The sequence below is a fragment of the Rhamphochromis longiceps genome, linkage group LG8, assembly GCF_057381845.1.
Source record: "Rhamphochromis longiceps isolate RC_006_pf linkage group LG8, R_longiceps_female_GT1.1, whole genome shotgun sequence".
Lineage (NCBI taxonomy): Eukaryota > Metazoa > Chordata > Actinopteri > Cichliformes > Cichlidae > Rhamphochromis > Rhamphochromis longiceps.
The window spans coordinates 14,022,156-14,043,014 of NC_140564.1; the positions used below are offsets into that span (position 1 = coordinate 14,022,156).

At 40.5% G+C, this 20,859-nt stretch overlaps 1 protein-coding gene across 1 annotated transcript in view; it reads right to left on the reverse strand.

Annotated features, from left to right (window-relative positions):
* Positions 1–12,999, reverse strand: part of arhgap22b (Rho GTPase activating protein 22b) — a 59,263-nt gene extending 46,264 nt beyond the window's left edge. The window contains exons 1-2 of the mRNA XM_085415871.1: positions 12,848–12,999; positions 1,747–1,946 (exon numbers count right to left, since the gene is read on the reverse strand). Of these exons, the coding sequence (XP_085271997.1) occupies positions 1,747–1,946; positions 12,848–12,890 (243 nt within the window). The 5' untranslated portion in view covers positions 12,891–12,999. The remainder of the gene's footprint in view (positions 1–1,746; positions 1,947–12,847) is intronic.
* Between the last annotated feature and the right edge of the window lie 7,860 nt (positions 13,000–20,859).

A 20,859-nucleotide genomic window follows, 5' to 3' on the forward strand; every position in this document is an offset into this window, starting at 1 on the left:
CGTCATTGTGTGTGTGTGTGTGTGTGTGTGTGTGTGTGTGTGTGTGTGTGTGTGTGTGTGTGTGTGTGTGTGTGTGTGTGTGTGTGTGTGGGCATCAGTCAATCATGAACCTTCTGTCTTTTATTGTTGGATTACATCACTCCTTGTTGCATCTACAACTAAACCTATTAGCTTCACTGAATCTCCACCTAAAAGTATTCGATATAAGTGTGTGTGTGTTTGTGTTTTGTAGGAATGCAGAGTGGGAAAATGTGAGTCAGCTGTTTGCCACAGTTCAACAAAGAAGCAATGGGATTGATTGGAGGTTTACTCTGTAGACAATTTTACAATGATGTACTAATGCAGTAGGAAGACAGGCGTCACACGCTGCCCTGCTGTTTGTACTAATGCACTGAAGCGTCTGCTGAGTGTGGTGAGTTATCATTACAGCTGAGTGTTTTCATCTAACAGCAATAAAGCACACGCAGTGTTACTGTTGGTAGCGGTCACTCATTGTACATAATTAGCTCCAAGCCTTGATGTTTTTAACTATGAGAACCATGAGGAGGCAGAATTGGAATTTGTTACTTACTTACATGTAAATGTAAAAAAATGAGGTGTTTAGCAAATATAAATAATAATATTGGATAAATATAAGCTTTAAGAATGTGCCTTATTGCACTCTGCACTTTTATTAGTCATTGTTCAAGTTTTTAGGGATAAATAGGGATAAATGTTTTTTCTGCGTATCTTCAGTGTGTCTTTGATTTATTACTGTTAGTTTATTGCTTTATATTTATTGCTTTATTCAAATGTAATCATTTGTAGTGGCAGTATCTGCCTAGTGCAGCTGCATAAGGTGCTCAAGAAGAAGTGATATTGATATATGTTGTTATATGTTGCATTTTTCCCACCCCTAAAGAAATGTTAAAAATCTGAAAATGAAATACTGAGCCACATATAATGTTACCCACATATATGTGGGTAACAGACATCTCCAAAAACGTTGGAGCACTTATATATGTGATGTCTTCATAAATCGAGCAGTTATTTGAAATTTACACAGCTACATTCTTGCCTGAAAATATCTTAAAAGTTTATTTTGTGACCCAGAAAGAGTAACATTAAAACTAAGTAGCCTGTTTACTTCATAAACCTCTCTATTGCCCCCAAGTAGCCAATAAATGGAATGAATGAATGTTTAAGGTGGGTTTAAGTCCAGTGCTCAACTGTAGAGTGACTTAAAACAAGCAGATTTCTCACAGATGGGAATTAGGATAATTTTTTCTTGAGGTAATGGCTCAAAGTGCTGTTTGGCAAAACTGCAATCAGTTCCAATGATACAGAAAAAATGTTTGGGAACAAAGTCGTTTACAGAGATGACGTCAGAGGAAAACAGGGCTTGCTCGAGAGTACTTAGGGATCAACAAGAGTTTCTTTAATTAATGGGCAATTTGCTCTGCCGCGTGAGCTGCTCATGCTTTGATTTGAAAGACCTAAATTAGTTTTTTCCCCTTCCCTCACTCAGACACTCAGACTGAACAAAAGCTTCAGATCAAATCATTTACATGAAGGTTTCTCATGTATTCAGCTGCACATTAAACTCCATATGTTTGAGCTGCATGACTCAGCTGTCCCGTCCTCCAAAAGGAAGCTGCACCTCATTATGTAAATATAATCACGCCGGCCAAAGAGCAGTGCTCCAGCTTTTAATTTCGCCACCCTCTGACTGTTTTCCGTTGTGTGTGAACGTGGCTGAAATATTACCTGCGGTTTGGTTTCTTCCTCGTCTTTGTAGAAGTAGAGCTGGTCCGAGCGCAGCACGAACCAGCGCAGCTGCCAGTTCTTCATGATGCTGCGCTGCTTCTTCAGCCACCCCGCCTTCAGAGCCCCCTCGTGGAGGCTCGGGGAGGCTGGGCGGCACGATCCTCGCGACACCTCGCTCATCACCATGCTCTTTGACCTGGCTGATGACACATACACAACACACAGCATATTTTTTAGGCTTATACACAAGCAGCTGAAAGCAAAGGATATTGTTTGTTTTGATTTATTTACCATTTGTCTTATTGTTTGTGTTCTAGTAGGTGTATGTTGTCCCTCTTTTTTTATCCTGAATGCACATAGTGCTCTACCAGGGGCTTTAGTCATGACAGCCTTTTAACCCAGGCTGCTCCACATAAAAGGGAATGGGACTGCAGAGAGGCAGCAGACACAAAAACTAAGGGGAAAAACACACACACACCCACACAGACCCACACCATGCATAGCCTCGGGTGACAGGGATACCCCCCCTTCAATTTCAGAGGTCCTTGGAATAGACTTATTGTGCAGAGGTACAACCCAGCAGAATAGCTGAGGCTTTTGAGCTCAGATAATAGGACCACATGGGACTGACTGGCTGACTGAATGCTCCTCAATAAATGTGTGTAACCTGAGCTCAAGTCAAAGATGGGTTTTAAAAGGGAGTGTGTGGCAGCTTTATAGCTACCGAGGTACTCAGATTTTCCTGGTATGACATCAGCGGTTAAATAATGTCATTTTTGTAGTTATTGCACGGACATTTAAATAAAACTTCTGTAGACATAAAGGAGCGTGACTCTACACTGAGGTGTGTTTTCATCAGACGCTAAAGGATACATTATTTTTACACACTTACAAAAAGGTTTGGCACAGATAAATAAACCTGGGGCAAACTAGTGAAAGGCTATTTGATGATCATGTATTATTTAGAGCAATCAATTCTGCTGACATCCTCCCTGCTGGTGTGTGTTCTTTGCCCCCCCACATACCTCAGACACACACACACACACGTATACATGGAATCGATGGCACTGAGGCATGGAAGGGGAAGAAAATCAATTTTTATTCTTTTTTATTGTCCCACATCTTTACCTTCAGCCTATACATTGAGCTTAACGAACATGGCTCATATCATTTTTATTGCACATTACAGCCTGTTTTGACACCCTGAAAAGCCTGTTGATTCTGACAGACGTGGTGTGGCCCACTATTTTTTTTATGCAAACTGGGTCCAGGCTTGCTGTGGAAACCTCTTTAATATATATCAGTAATATATATTCAGTAATATATTACCTTAAAGTGGTATCTTTTTTCCACTCTGTGTCTAATGCTGTCCTGTCTGCATTCTTTAATAAGAAGGTTTTAGAGAGCACACAAATGCTGCCTAAACTGCAAGAATAATTTGCTAGTGCAGCTGTGACTTTAACTTGGTTGGATTCAGTTTGAAATTTGCTTCAGTGTGTGGCTTTCATTATGATTGTGCAATTTAGCCTTTTTGCCAGTGACCAAGCATTATTCATGTTCCCTGGTTTCAACAAAGAGTGGTGTCATATTACCCTTTTTGTTTAATCCAGCTTTTCATTGTTAGCTTGCTCCTTTATTCTGAATGTTTGTGCAGATATTTGGAAAACACTGGCGGCAGATACAGAGTACTGCATCGTGGTGCTAGTGTTTGGGCTGCTGCTCAGGGCATGTTTAAAGGTGTAATATGTAAGATAATAATATACAGTCTATTAACAGCAACCCACAAGGGAGAGCAGCTTATTACTAGAATGCTTTTGTAGTGGTATACTCCACTATTGTAGAGTAAAGTAAGGTAAGCCTTCTGGTCAGGTGACTGTAATCACCTATGACTTCAGTTTTTTCCAAAACACTAAAGATTGGCACGAATTCACGTATTGCTCTAGATGGTTTTCTTTCAAAAGACTCTTGAAGTCATGGAGAGTGCCTCTAATTGGGATTTATTTATATGGTCACATTGACACATGACTCATGAGGAAAGATAACCAGTTTAGGGATGGGGAGTGAATCTGAGGGCTCAGTAGAGCCAGAGCCACTGACTAAGTAACATTTTCCCATTTTCCATTTTAATATGAAGTGACGTTTTCCTTTATTTCATGTTTTCATACATGGAACACTCTTTTTCCACATCTCTGTTTAGACAGTTGCTCTTGCAAAAGAAGGAATCAGATGCATTCAGTCTGTCAGTACCGACCCACAACTTACTGAGGAGGATAGAGGCAGCGTTGCTAGTTAAACATAAAAATAAATACCTTTTTTGCAAAGAGCCGTCTCCTTTGGCTGCCATTAATAACACAAGCTCATCATATGCAGTGTGGGCAGTGCTACCCATGGACTCATTATCACCTCTTAAGCTACGAAGACAGATTACAAGGGTCTGGTTGGGACTAGCTGCTTGTTATGGGTCAATATTTCTGCAACGTTATGCAAGACAACTTTGAAATTTGGTCAGACTCTTTATTTCTCCACATTCTGCTGTTGAGTTCATTTTGAATCATTTTAAAGTAATTATAACATATTTTAAAAAGCTTTAATATCAGCAGACTCACCTCTCTTTATGATTTACCTCTCTCCTCTAGATTGGCTTTCTTTCTTTTTCACTGCTAACAGTTCCCGTCTCCCCTGGCTCTTTATTTTCACTCCTCTGCCCGACACCCTCCATTTCTCGTACTTTGACTCGCTCTAATTCTTCTCGTCTTTTGAATCAAAGAGCACCCAGCGCACATGCATTTAAAGGACAGTTTTGTTATCAAACTGGCACGGTAACTAATTTTTGAATTACAGCTAAACTTTAATTGGCTGCATATAATCTTTTACATGTAAAATAATTTTCATTTTTCATGAGAAGTCAATTTGAAGCACTGCAAAGCATAGGGTTATCTGTTATTGTTTTGAACAAGAGACTCTTCTGCAGCTAGCTTTTTCTCTAACCAGTTAATATTTAGCAGAAGAAGCATAACTTGAATCTCTCTTATATCATTTTACTTTGTAGATCTCTAGTTTTCTTTTGAATCCTAAGCTATGCTTTCCTTAGCTGTCACTATTCTTTGATGTTTTGGTTGTCCAGTGTTGCCTTGACTACACAAATGTGATAGCACAACCCCTGCACAGATCAGCTGGATATTTCGACATGGTGAAGTGTCTCATGTGGGCAGCATCAGCGGTGTAAACAAATCAGTCTTACCCTGACTGGGATCATCGCTACAACTAACAAATTGCAGTTGTATTGCAGTTGTGTAACTCACCTTCCCTGTCCTTTTTAACACCTCTCCTTTTTCGCACCACATCCCGTCCCTCTTGCCTTTCCATCGCTCCTCAACCTGCCACTGCTCCCATAAAAGAGGACCACTGTTCAACACATAAGCTGCCTGGATCTTGGACTCAATGGAACATACGCAGGGCGATGATTCACGCCTGACTCACAACTGATTTTTGATTTGTGTGTGTGTGCATGTGTGTGTGTGTGCGTATCAAGCACAACTACCCACTGTGCCAATTTGGACCTTCTATTCAGAGTGATTCAGACGTTCCTTGGTTTGGGTGGAGCTGGTCTGTGGTCACTTCTACAACTATCAACTACAATGAAGGAAAAAAGGCCATTTTGCTGTAAAAGTGCACTTTATACACAATCACTGCAATTCAGTGTGGTTATGGAAGCGCTGAGTCAAATTGCAAGGGCTCATCATCATGGATGACTTTGTGCAGTACAATATACCCATTATTGTCCATCATGACTTCTCTGATGATAACTTATGTAACTGAGAGAATGCATCATGTTATTTCACTGTCACGGAATAATTGTATGTATATCAAGGAATACCTGATGGATTGGCTACATATCCAGTTACGATATCATGAAAATTGAAGCTGGTTAAAAGGAAATTGTTAAAAAAAAAGGCCATATACTGTAGATCACTTTAAAAAACATATTTTTTGTGCTATTTACCAATAATTATATTTATCTGTCCAGTACACTACACCCCTGAGTTACAATCAAGAGTCTAAAATGTAGAAAGCTGTTGTAGCTTATTAGCTATATGCTTTGTGCTTTTCAAGACCAATTAGTTGTACAAATGTGCCTTTTGACCAAACTTACTGTTCAAAGCCCCAGAAACAAGCTGACTAAATGATAGCTAAGTCAGCTAGCTTAAAAATTAAAGCACAGAAAGCTAATGTGACTGACTACTTCTAGCATGTTCTTAGATTACAGTTGTGTTAGCTTTTAGCTCAGCAGCTACATTAGTTTACCAACTAGCCCAGTGAGTAGCTCCTAGGTCAACAAGCCTCTAGCACTAGCAACTAACATTAGCGACTTCAAGTCAAACAAGTACAGGGATGTAAATACATTAGAAGGTTTTTTTTAAGCCAGGATAGTCCACTAGCAGCCATCAGCTACAAACTGATGTGGAACCTTTCCTTTGGTTCATGTCAAATAAAACGAGGTTACTATGATTACTATTAGATATTAGTAATGCTACTACTGAAACTCATTCTTCTTTCAAAGTGCTTTGGCCCAGTAATGTCATGAGGACTGATACTTATGATACCAACATTCAAAAAAGGAAACAGTACTTATTTTATTTAGCACCGCAGGCATCCCCAAGGCTGCAGTTAGGGTTGCCAATTGTCCTGTTTTAGCCGGGACATGCAGTATAATGAGCAAAACTGGTGCATCCCTTATATTAACTAAAATGTCCCGTTTATTGATTGTTACCTGCAACGTCACTTTCTGACCAACAGTTGGCACTCTTACAAATACCAAATATGATTTGACCGTAATTATATCAGATGAGTGCTTGTGTCCAGTCACAACTGATGTGAGGAGTAATATGTGAGTCATAAAAATACGGTGCCATTTGGTCTGCTTAATAAACTGAGTAATTGAAACCTGTATTTACAGTATTTTGTTTGATCATTTTTCTTTTTTTCCCATGTGATTTCTGTCATTTATTGTTTTAGATGAGGTATTGATTATGAACATACAGTGCATATTTACACTATGCCCAGCTAGCTGTGCACTGTGTTTCTGGCACACCAGAGTGTCAGTTTGCAACCCTAGCTGCAACTCTTCTGTGAATTTTAGTCTATCCTTACATGCTAAGGAATCATGTAAGGAAGTACTTTGCATTGTTGTCCTGAAATACACGTTACTACCTATTATTATTTATGTATTGAGACAGTTAGCACTGCCGTTGTAAATCAGTTATTTTCTACATGCTAAAATGTTTACAAAGGACTGATATTTGTACTGACTATTAAATTTCTGGTATCATGACATTCCTACTTTGGCCAGTAATTTACATAATGTTCACTGCTTCACAGTGGCATGTTAACAGTGGATTTTTATAACTTCACCAGTATTGATGAAATTTTTAGGTCTACTGCTCATTGTTAAAATGTTTTATTCACCATTGTATTATGTGGAAGATAAAGCCGCAGTATAAACATGGCAGATAAGTGCATATGTTTGCTAATTTGTGTGAACTGAGCCTTAAAGAAGGCTTTACAGGACAGAGGACTCCACAAAGCAAAACCATGTGAGGATGTAGCTTCATTCAGTTTGCTCGTGTATAAACAGGAGAACGGTGATGCTGATTGTTCATCCACAGAAATAGACAAACTCACAGAGACTGAAATTCATGCAACCCTCAAAATAGCAGCGATGGAGTGCCCTGTCCTGGACTCAGCAGTGGCACATATGGAACTAATGCCACAATGTGAACAAATGGTTGTCAACAAACGTAAAACAAAGCACAAGTGGTCTGACACATGAAGACACACGATGCCTCGCACACATGCCTGAATGCGCACACTGCCTGTGACGTCACTTTATACAGTTTGGAGCTGTATATTTATCACCAGTGGGAAATTGATATAAGGCTGTTATGCACATCAGAGAGGAGTGGATCCATTAGCATGGCCGGGCGAGTGCTCCAGAGTAGCTCAGTAGCACTACACTGATGGCTAAATCACATGCACGCAAGCACAAACATTGGCATGTTGGAAGAATCCAATTTCATTAATCTGGTTTTTGTCCAGTGATTTATGGCTTGCGAAAAAAAACAGCACAGGGAGTTACAGGTGCATCAATACGTTAGCCTATCACTGCTGATTAATGCGTTAGCTGTTATGTGTGTGTGGTAGCATTTCTTGGGTGGGGGCTGCAAATAATATACAGCCTGTTATGTTAAAACTGCAGTGGGGTGGACGTGATCTGCACTGGTGGGTGCGCGTTATCGTCTCTACATGTACGTTATATGTGTGAATTTTTCCTCCACAGTCTTGCTCACAGCATGTAGTTGTGAGGGTGTTCGTTCATGTTTCTTTGACAGGCGTTATGTCAGGGTGTTGCTACATTGGAGCACTTTGATCACAAAACCATGGTAACACAGATCAAAAAGACGCAGCTGATATGTGGGCAATTAAATCTGCTACTATTTCTGTAGCCAACCATTGTAACCACAACCCTGTTACAGTTTCAATGTGTTAGTGGCTGACACAGTTATTGCTAAAAGCCAACAGTTAGATAGAAGCTAAAAGGTAAATAATATCAAGTCTGTAGTTTAGACATGGTAGAAATTGACCTTTATTTGCTTCCTTGATAGAAAGATAAATCTGATACGGTTTGTCTGTTTGCTAAATAAGAAGCAGAAGCATCTGAAGAGCAGTGTGCAACAGCCAGACTGAACATTGTGTTACGTCTTCAATATCTGCAAAAACACAAGGCCCTATAGGATCTGGGTGACATGCTGTCATTTACCCTCCAATTTGTTACAAGGGCAACTGCCTCCATTAGCTCTAAAACCAAAATGGACACTGTACCAGGGACATTGTCAAGACTTCTTGTACACAGAATATGGTTGTTCACGTCAAGTAGCAACCTCTGAGGTTAAAAAATGTAGCCAATGTGGAAATGGCAATTTCCTCAAATGGGTAGTTGAGGTTGGTTCCAAAAGTGGAGTCAGTCCCAATAGACTCCCATGTAAATATGTCCAGCAACAGAACTAGACATGTTCTGTAGACTGACACACCAAAACATCTTTGGTCTTTATAGAGTGGACTGGAGAGATTCCAGCTGGATTCAAGCTTGTGCCACCAACTCTTGTTTTTTGGGGGTCATTAAAGATGTAAATTGTAAAATCGTTCCATTGTGGAGAAAGGTCATTGGAGGACTTCCGATCACAACTTTATCCTGCGAAATTAATATTTATACTTTTATACTAAATATTTCTTTTCACATGTATAACTCATATTCTTATAACTGTTTTATTTTTGATTCAGTCTAGCTGTAGACTTTTGATCAGACGGAAATGACATTTCAATTGTGTATGCCACATTCCACATATTTTAGAACTGACAATAAAGTTGACTTTGACTTTTCCTTTCTTTGTGTCCATTGTGCAAGAGAAAAGGTTATTTTTTTTTAATATAATGCAATTAGTTTATGTTATATTAAGACTTAAAGTTGACACGATAAGGACAGTTTGTTTGCAATTCATCTTATTCAGTTAAAATAAGTAAGAAGTTAAAACAGTGCTGTAATGAAACGAGTGTACGGTAATCCCCATCTCTAACCTGCCGTCCAAAAACCAAAACAGTGCCAACTGAAATGTTCAGAAAAACAGAAATCACAAAGCAACGGGTGACTTCACAGCCATCGTTTACATACAGGCTACACTGTAGAAAAAAATTGCAATATAAAAGTATTTTACTGTGTATTTTACAGTTTTGTACTGTTTTTCTAGAATATCATTAAATTCACATAAATAGACTGTGATTTTACATTTCAAATGTAAATTAACGTAAAATCACTGTAAATGTAATAAAACATAATTTTCTTGTTTTTCAAAAAAAAAAATTTTTGTCAAATTCAAATTTTATTTGTCACGTACACAGTCATACACAGTACGATATGCAGTGAAATGATTAGACAACTGCTCGTGACCTAAAGAAAAAAAAGGAAAAGGCTATGAATAAGATAGGAAATAAATATGAAAAATTAAAAAGTGTAAATTTAACTAGGAAGGAATAAAATATAAAAAATTAAGGTTAAAAATGAGTTAAAATGTTTAAATGTATCTGTCTGTACATATGCATATTTAGATATTAATAATATTCTCACTGTTATTTAGGGCGATCGTGGCTCAAGAGTTGGCAGTTTGCCTTGTAATCAGAAGGTTGCCGGTTTGAGCCCCGGCTTGGACTCTCTCAGTCGTTGTGTCCTTGGGCACTTCACCTACTGGTGATGGCCAGAGGGGCCGATGGTGCGCTATGGCAGCCTCGCCTCTGTCAGTCTGTCCCAGGGCAGCTCTGGCTACGATTCTAGCTGCCTTCACCAGTGTGTGAATGAATAGTGGAATTGTACAGCGCTTTGAGGGTCTCAAAAAGCGCTATATAAATGCAATCCATTATTATTTAAACCAACTGTTAACTGTATATTTCTGTACATTTAAGTATTAGTATTCATATTGCCGCATTCATTGACCTTGTTTATTATGGGCTCAAAATGTGGTCATAAATATTTTGTACTTGTAAAAAAGATTTGTATGTGTAAAAAAGATTTGTGTGTGCGTAAAAAAGATTTGTATGTGTAAAAAGAATTTGTGTGTGCGTAAAAAAGATTTGTATGTGTAAAAAAGATTTGTGTGTGGACTTAGAAAAAAAAACCCTGCAAGTTACAAGTACGGATTTTTGACCCTATTTTTCTACCCTTCATCTGATTGGTCAATGTCATGTCAATCACAAATGTAACAATCCAATCAGAGAACAGATGGGTTTGGCTGTCGGAGGGGCGCTTTTTTGAACTGCAGGTCCTTGAAGGGTGATACCGTTTGAAGCTGGAGGATCGCTATATAAATATCCGATAGCAGCTAGGTCCCCTAACTTTCAGTAGCTGTTGAAAGGAAAAAGTTGTGGTATATCAGTGGTTAGAAATAACATTATTACTTTAGGATTAGTTTAACACAAAGTCAGGGCTGACCCAGGACCATTGCTGTGAGTCACAGTGCGCAGCATAAAAGTCCTTTCACATCGGATGCAGGATACGCTGCTAATGCTAACTGCTAACTAAAAGCAAAGGATCCAGAATTTGTTACGCTGGCTGCTGGGCTCTATGGGTTTTTGCAGCAGCTCTACCTGTACTAGATGCACCTGCTCCTTGTCTTTTCTATCTCTGACTTTATGTCCTCTACAAGAGTTTGTTTTTTTTGCTAGTTCTTCAAATGTTCAATAAAAACATGTATGCTAATTCATAACGAAGAAAGCTTTGTAATGAAGACTGTCATTTCCAAAACACTGCCCGCCCCCACCCCGCAGTCCGCAGCGCTGTTGAAAAGGCTGTGGAAGTCCCTGTATTAAACACGTAGACCTGTGACATAAAAATCACCAAACTCGGACGACCACAGACTGTTTTCCTTCGTGGTGATGAAGGAAAACGCTGGGTTGGCATGTAAAAGGGCATTTATTCCCTTCAAGGACCTGCAGTTCAAAAAAAGCGCCCCTCGACAGCCAAACCCATCTGTTCTCTGATTGGATTGTTACATTTGTGATTGACATGACATTGACCAATCAGATGAAGGGAAGAAAAATAGGGTCAAAAATCCGTACTTGTAACTTGCAGGGGGTTTTTTTTCTAAGTCCACACACAAATCTTTTTTACACATACAAATCTTTTTTACAAGTACAAAATATTTATGACCACATTTTGAGCCCATAGTTTATAAGTAATTTCATTGTTTAATCATGTTAAAATGTTCCTAATTTAATGTTTAAAAGCACTTGACAAAGGCAAATCCCATGGAAAATTAGGGCAACAAACTGTATTGTCATTACTGAAAATAACCGTATTTTTATGAGAAAGTTATTTTCTGTTATTTTATGGTGTTATTTTGCCGCCCCAGCTGCCGGAATATTACTGTTTTTTTAGGATTTTTTTTTTTACGCTGTATGGTTTACATAGCTTGACCTTCTGCTGTCATGAATTCAGGAGCCAGGAATGATCAATACATGCGTGACACATCGTTAATTTATATTATGAGTGTCTTCTTCGGCTTACCTGTACAAGCAGCCTAATCATCCACAGCGTCGCCACCACGCTGGTTGGTGCCCCGTCCCTTCTTGACCTACTGTGACCTTAGCTCAACTTGTGATATGCGTCTGTGCGATACTCCATGCAACAAATGTGATGCTGTCAGCAGTGAAGCACTAATTTACAGACGGTATGCAGAGAATGTTTCCCACGCGGGGCTCACACAGTCGCTATAATCTCTTTCATTTTCACTGTCTCAGATGTGCAGCGAGGATGTGAAGTAGTGTCAGCTTATACGAAATATTCTTCCCTAGACTACCTTCCTTGATTCATAAAAATGCATTTTTGACCTTTATGCTATAGGAAACGAGGGATTTTGTCTATAAAACCCCTTGTTTAGGTCAGACTACAGATTTAACTGACTTTGCAACCAGTTCTGTGCCACTCCAGAGGATTTAAACATCGCTCTGCCATTCCTGGGAACTATTCATGTCATCTTATCAGATCCAGTTAGATAATTGTAGTTTTCTATTGGTGCCAAAAAAGAAATGGGAGACAGACGCACACTCTCACACACATATTAATGTATCCATCCACAAAGACACACACATGCCACACGGCTGCAGCTTCAGCGGCAGCTGACGGCAGCCTGATAGTGCCTAGCGCTGCAGTGATGAAACTAGAGATGCTGCTCACGCCTCCTAATAGAATTCACACCGACGGCATCGACCAGCTGTAGTAAAATGCTAATATACGCGAGAGGTTCCCTGTATGGGCAGATCGCCTGTTTCATTCAGAAATGTGAGCCAAACAGATGGAGGGGAGAAAAAGTGCTTCTCCATGGGTATTAGAAAACCATAAGTATAGGAGCAATTGTTTTTTATAGTAAAAGTGCGATGCAGTGTCATAAGGAGTTAGTGCATCTACTAATCCATCATCTAAAACTCTCACCACAGTCCCTGTGAGATGTGACGTGATGTATCTCCGTCCATGTGAAGGCAGAGAGAGTGAACCTACCTCTCCTGGTCTGTCTGATCTTTGGGCTCAGCATGGCTGTCATCGCTCGTCCGCACGCTCTCCTGTCGGCATGTTCCTGTACATCCACGCACCCCACCCCTGCGTTTCCCTCTGCCTCTCTCCTCTCCTTCTCCCACTGACCTTCTGCAGTGCAGCCGGCAGCTAGGGGGTTGGGTGAACACGGGGAGGGGAGGAGAATGGAAAGAGAAGAGGGGTGGTGAAGGGAAGGAGGGGGAGGAACTACCCCTGTTTTTTTGCCATGCCTGCGCTCACGCCCAGTGTCCTCCACCCCTTCCTTTTACATTATTCATAGTGGTACATCCGCCTGTGGTACATGAGGAGGATCTCCTCCAAAAAATGGGTCTGACTGGCTATTAGATGGCTGATTTTAAGTGCTCTTATTTTCCACTGTGATTACTTTTTTTTACGTCAAGATCTGTCTGTTTGTAAAAGGGAGGAAGAGGAGGAGTGCTCATCTGGCAGGTGTCTCCTCCTTCTGCCACTAATTAAGCAGCAGAGCTCTGCAGCTCGTCTCTGCCTTCCACCCTTAATTACTCATTTCCCCTCACCCATCTCCTGCTTTCTCTCTCACTCATCTCTCCTCCTTGCTGTACCAATATTTGATCTGCTCACTTCCTTCCCTTCCTCTCTCACCCCAGTTCCTGTTTTTAAATTCCTCTATAGCCTATGATCTGGCAATCTATTTTTATCTTTGCCAGCGTTGGCTTTCTAAGAATGATACAGCCTCCGGTTCAAAATCGGGTGTAAGAAATTCCCAGTTCATGCACTAGGCTGTAATTGCACCTTCCAGGCATTCCAGTGGCACTACTCAGAAAGACCAGGGGAAATAAAAAATACAGATCCCCTTCTAAAAGACAACGTCCTGTCTCCTTGAGCTGCGACAGCCTGTAATTGACTCAGGAAAGTGAGTAGGAGTGTGGCCCTTGGGAAGGAAAATTCAAAGCTGTTTTTTGTTCATTTTAGTACTTCTGGCTTTCATCAGTAAAATTTTTGTCTATTTTGTAAACTTGTATAGGCTTTTATGGAATCTGAGGCTATTTCATTCATTTTAGTAGTTGTTACAGGTGTTCTTTTTTCAGGTTAGCAGAAAGGATACTTCATTAACTCAGCAAGCTGCTGTAGTTCACATCTTCAACATCCATGTTTTTGTCATGAAGGTTTCGCTTAAGGGAAGAAGCTAAAACATAATTGCCAGGTTAGATTGAATCAATTACATTAGTAAAAATTCACATTATAGGAAGATTCGGATAGTATCCATGCCTGAATCACCTATAGGGAAGCACTTACAGGGAGTGCAGAATTATTAGGCAAATGAGTATTTTGTCCACATCATCCTCTTCATGCATGTTGTCTTACTCCAAGCTGTATAGGCTCGAAAGCCTACTACCAATTAAGCATATTAGGTGATGTGCATCCCTGTAATGAGAAGGGGTGTGGTCTAATGACATCAACACCCTATATCAGGTGTGCATAATTATTAGGCAACGTCCTTTCCTTTGGCAAAATGGGTCAAAAGAAGGACTTAACAGGCTCAGAAAAGTCAAAAATAGTGAGATATCTTGCAGAGGGATGCAGCAGTCTCAAAATTGCAAAGCTTCTGAAGCGTGATCATCGAACAATCAAGCGTTTCATTCAAAATAGTCAACAGGGTTGCAAGAAGCGTGTGGAAAAACCAAGGCGCAAAATAACTGCCCATGAACTGAGAAAAGTCAAGCGTGCAGCTGCCAAGATGCCACTTGCCACCAGTTTGGCCATATTTCAGAGCTGCAACATCACTGGAGTGCCCAAAAGCACAAGGTGTGCAATACTCAGAGACATGGCCAAGGTAAGAAAGGCTGAAAGACGACCACCACTGAACAAGACTCACAAGCTGAAACGTCAAGACTGGGCCAAGAAATATCTCAAGACTGGTTTTTCTAAGGTTTTATGGACTGATGAAATGAGAGTGAGTCTTGATGGGCCAGATGGATGGGCCCGTGGCTGGATTGGTAAAGGGCAGAGAGCTCCAGTCCGACTCAGACGCCAGCAAGGTGGAGGTGGAGTACTGGTTTGGGCTGGTATCATCAAAGATGAGCTTTGTGTCTGGGGGTGGGCGTCCGGGTACACACCGGCTCACTCCTTGGCGGCCGCTTGTCGGGGCCTGGGGCCTGGGGCTCGCTCGGGCCCCCTTTGGAGGTGGGGTGCCCCCGGCCTCTCGGCCTGGGGCCGGCGGAGCTCACGGGCGCGTCACTGCAACTCCCCCTGACTTCTGCTCCGCGGCTGCTGGGCGAGCCCTCATCTGGGACTCTCCTCGGCTCTTACTGGAACAGTGGCGCGGCTGCCCCTCTGTTGGTCTTCCATGGTCTCTTGTGTTCTGGGGGCCTCTGGATGTCTGGAGTTTTGATCTCCTCCATACCCGCTTCACACCCTGGAGGACGGGGCTGTGGCCCCCCCACACTCCCTAGCAGATCATTACATGGAGAAACCTTTGGAATGCAAGCATGCTGATCCACACAGGTATGCACACATGGGTATTCACAGACGCGGACTAAAGCTTTCTTGGCTGCTGCCTCAAAGCACACTGTGCGCTGTCTATCTTGCGTGCTGCACAATATCGTTTATTATTTAGTAAATATTGATATCTATGACTAGCTAGTTTATTGTGATGGTGCTTTGTTTTCTCTATTATTATGTTGCTCTTTGTTGTTTGCTGTCTCCTCTGTTTGTTTTTTTTGTTGTTTGTTTTTTTTTTTTCTCCATACAGGTGACCCAGGAGTTCTTTTTTTTTTTTCTCTCTCTTCCCCCCCTTCTCACCGTCTCTTCTCCCCTTTGGTTTTCTTTCTTTCTCTCCCCCTCTTTCTCTCATTCATTCCCCCTGTCCTATTTATTAAAAAAAAAAAAAAAAAAATGACAAAGGATGAACTGAAGCTCTGCCATCACGTAATGTCGCATACTGCTGTTTCTGATGTCATTTAGAAAAAAAAAAAAAAAAAAAAAAAGATGAGCTTGTGGGGCCTTTTCGGGTTGAGGATGGAGTCAAGCTCAACTCCCAGTCCTACTGCCAGTTTCTGGAAGACACCTTCTTCAAACAGTGGTACAGGAAGAAGTCTGCATCCTTCAAGAAAAACATGATTTTCATGCAGGACAGTGCTCCATCACACGCGTCCAAGTACTCCACAGCGTGGCTGGCAAGAAAGGGTATAAAAGAAGAAAAACTAATGACATGGCCACCTTGTTCACCTGATCTGAACCCCATTGAGAACCTGTGGTCCATCATCAAATGTGAGATTTACAAGGAGGGAAAACAGTACACCTCTCTGAACAGTCTGGGAGGCTGTGGTTGCTGCTGCGCGCAATGTTGATGGTGAACAGATCAAAACACTGACAGAATCCATGGATGGCAGGCTTTTGAGTGTCCTTGCAAAGAAAGGTGGCTATATTGGTCGCTGATTTGTTTTTGTTTTGTTTTTGAATGTCAGAAATGTATATTTGTGAATGTGGAGATGTTATATTGGTTTCACTGGTAAAAATAAATAATTCAAATGGGTATATATTTGTTTTTTGTTACATTGCCTAATAATTATGCACAGTAATAGTCACCTGCACACACAGTTATCCCCCTAAAATAGCTAAAACTAAAAACAAACTAAAAACTACTTCCAAAAACATTCAGCTTTGATATTAATGAGTTTTTTGGGTTCATTGAGAACATGGTTGTTGTTCAATAATAAAATTATTCCTCAAAAATACAACTTGCTTAATAATTCTGCACTCCCTGTATAGTGAAATTTTGGGATTTTAAAATAATGCAAATACTTTGTATCAGTGAGTCAGCACTAATTATGGAATGAAGAATATGCAAACAAGCAAACAAACACTGCAGGTAAATTAGTGTTTACTGTTGAACTTTAATCATAATAAAAAAAAAAAGGAATCATTAAAGCAGCAGTGTGTCTTTAATTCACTATTTTCCACTCCAATCTTTGGGGATTTGGCGTTCGTACCTGAGACATCTTACTCAGGACTACACATTGTAGAGTATAACCACAATTAAAAGGAAAAGAAATTGAGGTTTTAGGCAAGAGTTAGTTTGTAGTTTTCTTTTTTATCTTTTTTTGGTAGTGTGTAGCATGCATATTTTTTAAACTGGGGAATAAAAATAATGGTAAATGGCCTGTATTTGTATAGCGCTTTACTAGTCCCTAAGGATCCCAAAGCGCTTTACACATTCAGTCATCCACCCATTCACACACACATTCACACACTGGTGATGGCAAGCTACATTGTAGCCACAGCCACCCTGGGGCACACTGACAGAGCCTACTGACCACCACCAGTAGGCAACGGGTGAAGTGTCTTGACCAAGGACACAACGACCGAGACTGCCAAGCCGGGGCTCGAACCGGCAACCCAAAAAACTAATCGCTTACAACAATGAAATAAATGTACTTCCATTTGTTTTGGTTGATACATTTGTTATAGCATTTTTGTAAAAAAGCTGAATTTAATTGTAATGGACAAAATAAACAAAACAAATAGTCCTAAAACATTAAGCTAGTAAGCTAAAAGCTAGTTAGCTAAAAGCTAATTAGCCTAGCGAAATGCTAATTAGCCTAATGTATGTGTCCTTTATACTGTTTATGAACTGAACATGCCTCTTTAGTTTTAAGCTTTTTTCAGTAAAATTCAATGTCACTGTAATGTTTACTGTCTGCTTATTTGTTGTTTTTTTCCTTCAGATTTAATTTTGGTTAAAATATGACTTTACTGATGGACACTGGTTATTGAACAGGACTTAAGTCTCTACATTTGTCCAGTATTTACGTATATCATTTCGTGTTTATTGCTGATAATAAATTCATAATATCTAAACATATTTCACTGAGAAATTTAGGACAAAATGTATCAAAATTGACTAAATTGACCAAATACCTTGACTGCATTTGGTTTAACAGGGATATTCTGTGTTAGAGGGCTGTTTGTCCCTGTCTGATGTCTGAAATATCCCGCTCTCAGTCATCTCTGGAAGGCGGCATCAAACCTGTCGTTGCTGTAGCAGCTGTGCTGCTCTCCTCCTCCAGCATACAGAGGATAATAGCCTTAAGTCCTGCACTGCAATTGAATCAGAGCTGGCCTCACGACAACCACAGCTGCTCTTATTACAGAGCAAAGTGGGAGACACAGAGGGGGTCAGGGGTGTGCGTCTCCACACATACAGGCACACATACCCACAAGATAACAAGCAGCTAAAATGAAGCAGCAAATGCAGAGACAGATCTAGCGCACACACGCAGAGAGCAAACCAGAATGGAGCCAAAATGAGGCTGAAACAAACAGAGATAGGGGTCACATAAGCTACAATGAAACAGTGGAAGGAGGAGGGACACACACACACACACATACACACCAAGAAGCCAAAATGAGCCAGCAGTGGGGGGGGGAAAAGCCTTCGGTGCCAGCGTTCCCTTTAAGACTGAGGCTGGGTTAAAGCGATGTGGCCACACGGTGCAGGGTGTGGCTCTCAGCGTTGTTCCCTCTATATTTATCACCCAAATCATCCACATGTTGTTGTGTTATCACAGTGTGGAATGTTGGATAAAAGAGGAAGAAGCAAGATAGACTCGAGACTGGACATATGAAGCCACAGAGTGAGACCAGTGGCAAACCAACAGAGCAACCCACAAACAACCCTTTCTGTTGTTGTTTAGCCATAACCACAGGCCAGTGCTCTGTGTACACCACACATTCACCAGAACTCTGATATATACTGTTGGGCCTAAGAGCTCGCTTAAATGTCAGGTTGTCCAATCTGAGGGAGACAGGATGTACTAAAGAAGGGTGACACTTTTTCTCCTGTACCTCTGCCTACGCCTTCTTGATTTTTTCCTTTCTGCACATTTTCCAGTGTCTCACACACAAGCTTTTGGCTGTGTATACAAGTGGAACCCTGTAACGCACAAGGCAGTGGCCATCAAAATAAACACACACCACTCAGCCATCAGCTGTCTGGCACAGGGATGGGAAAAGCTGAATCTGACTGTTTGGAAAACTTTCATTTGGATTTTGCCTCTGACGAGAACATCATTCACCTGGCTTTTAAAGAGGTTGTGGATTTAATGTAGTATAGAGTGGAGTCCTTAGCAAAGACTAAATTCACTTCGACTGACCAGCTTAGATCAGAGTCAGAGAAGCCTTTCAGGCCCTTGAACGAGCTTAATTTTTTTTACCAATATATTTGAACATAACTGAAAACTGAATAAAGCTGCTCATATGGTCTAATTCAAGAAGTTACTGTTCAGTTTCCTCCGGCCAGTTGTCAAGGTCCTTGTATGATTTTTTTAAGAATTACAAACAACAATAAAACCGTTCATTTAACATGAGTTAAAACAGTAACTTGTATATAGAATGTCTGTCTGAACACAGTGTAGAAAGGTTCTTGCTCAAGGACCATTGAATTTACACAAATAGGCGTCCATCCATCCGTCCCTCCTCTTGGTCCGATTTCAGCAGTGTTGAGAAGGTTACTTTTAAAATGTATTCCACTACAGATTACAGAATACATGCCCCAAAATGTATTTTGTAACGTATTCTGTTACGTTACTCAGTGAGAGTAACGTATTTGAAATATTTTGGATTACTTAATATATTATCAAGCTTTTTACTACTACATGAATGTACTATTGCTGTGTGATTTATTACTATTACTGAAGGTTACTCGTCATATCAATACCAACTAGATATTTAAATCTTAATATAAAATGAGTAACAGTAGGGTGGACATTAGGTAAGGCTGCACTTTTTGCAGCGATCTCATATAGAAAACTATTCCGCACGTATATAAAACAGGTAGGCGGGTCCGAACCGTAGTAAAGGGACCTCTGGCTAATACGTCGGGTTCGTGTCGGGCTTATAGCCGAAAACTAACTTTACTTTCTTGCCTGGGTCAACTTTGCTAGCGAGAGACAGGGAGAGGCGTTGAAAGACTGCTCCTACGGAACCTATTGTTTCGGAGGAAAACACGAACACAGTGTACAGTCGAGTCTTAATAGCTTACTTACAGCTGGGCTACACTGCCCATGAGGCTACATTCTTTAGGGCTATGCCTGTAACACTCTGCCTATTGCCTTCATAATAAAACATTTTTTGAACAATAATTTTTAAAAATATATCATCACGTCATTATGCGGGCCGCAACTTGAGGTGACATGGGATTGAGACCCAGGTGTCAGAGTCTCTTAATGCGTGTTTTGTTCTGGTGTGGAATTACCAAAAAAAAAAAAACAGAGGGGACAGCCTAACATATGAAAAAGGAAAAGACCGCCATGAAATCCCTTTATTTCAACAAAGTAACTGTATTCTGAATACCACATTTTTAAACAGTAACTGTAACAGAATACAGTTACTCATATTTTGTATTTTAAATACGTAACGCCGGTACATGTATTCCGTTACTCCCCAACACTGGATTACAGTGATACTTGAACACGGTGACAACTTTGATCAGGGAATTTAAAATTTAAGCACATACCCTGCTTGTCAATGAAAAAGCCACTCCATTTGATGCAAATGTCTGAATCCAAGCAATGCAGCCACTCCAAGATGAACATTTCCAATTCCGCCTAGCAACATTCGGATGGTAGTGTCAGAACTTGGTGTAAATAAATGAAAGCATCCTCCTCGGAACAGCGGTTCACACTGGTGTTGTAATGGTGTGGTAGATATTTTCTTGGCACACTGGGCCACTTAGTAGCAGCTAAACATCATCTAAACACACAACTTATTTGAATATTGTTGCTGACAGTGTAGGACAATGGATAGATAGATACATGTATGATGAGTAATGAAAGAGAAGCTGTTGTCATATTCAGATTAGAGATACATGGCTTGTGTAGCTGGGATGACCTGCAGTGATCAGTGATTTAAATCAGTATTTTGCATTGTTTTTATTGATTGCTCCTGCTAGAAGAGCTTCCACAAATTTAGCAATTGGATGAACAGGACTGTTAGTTCGA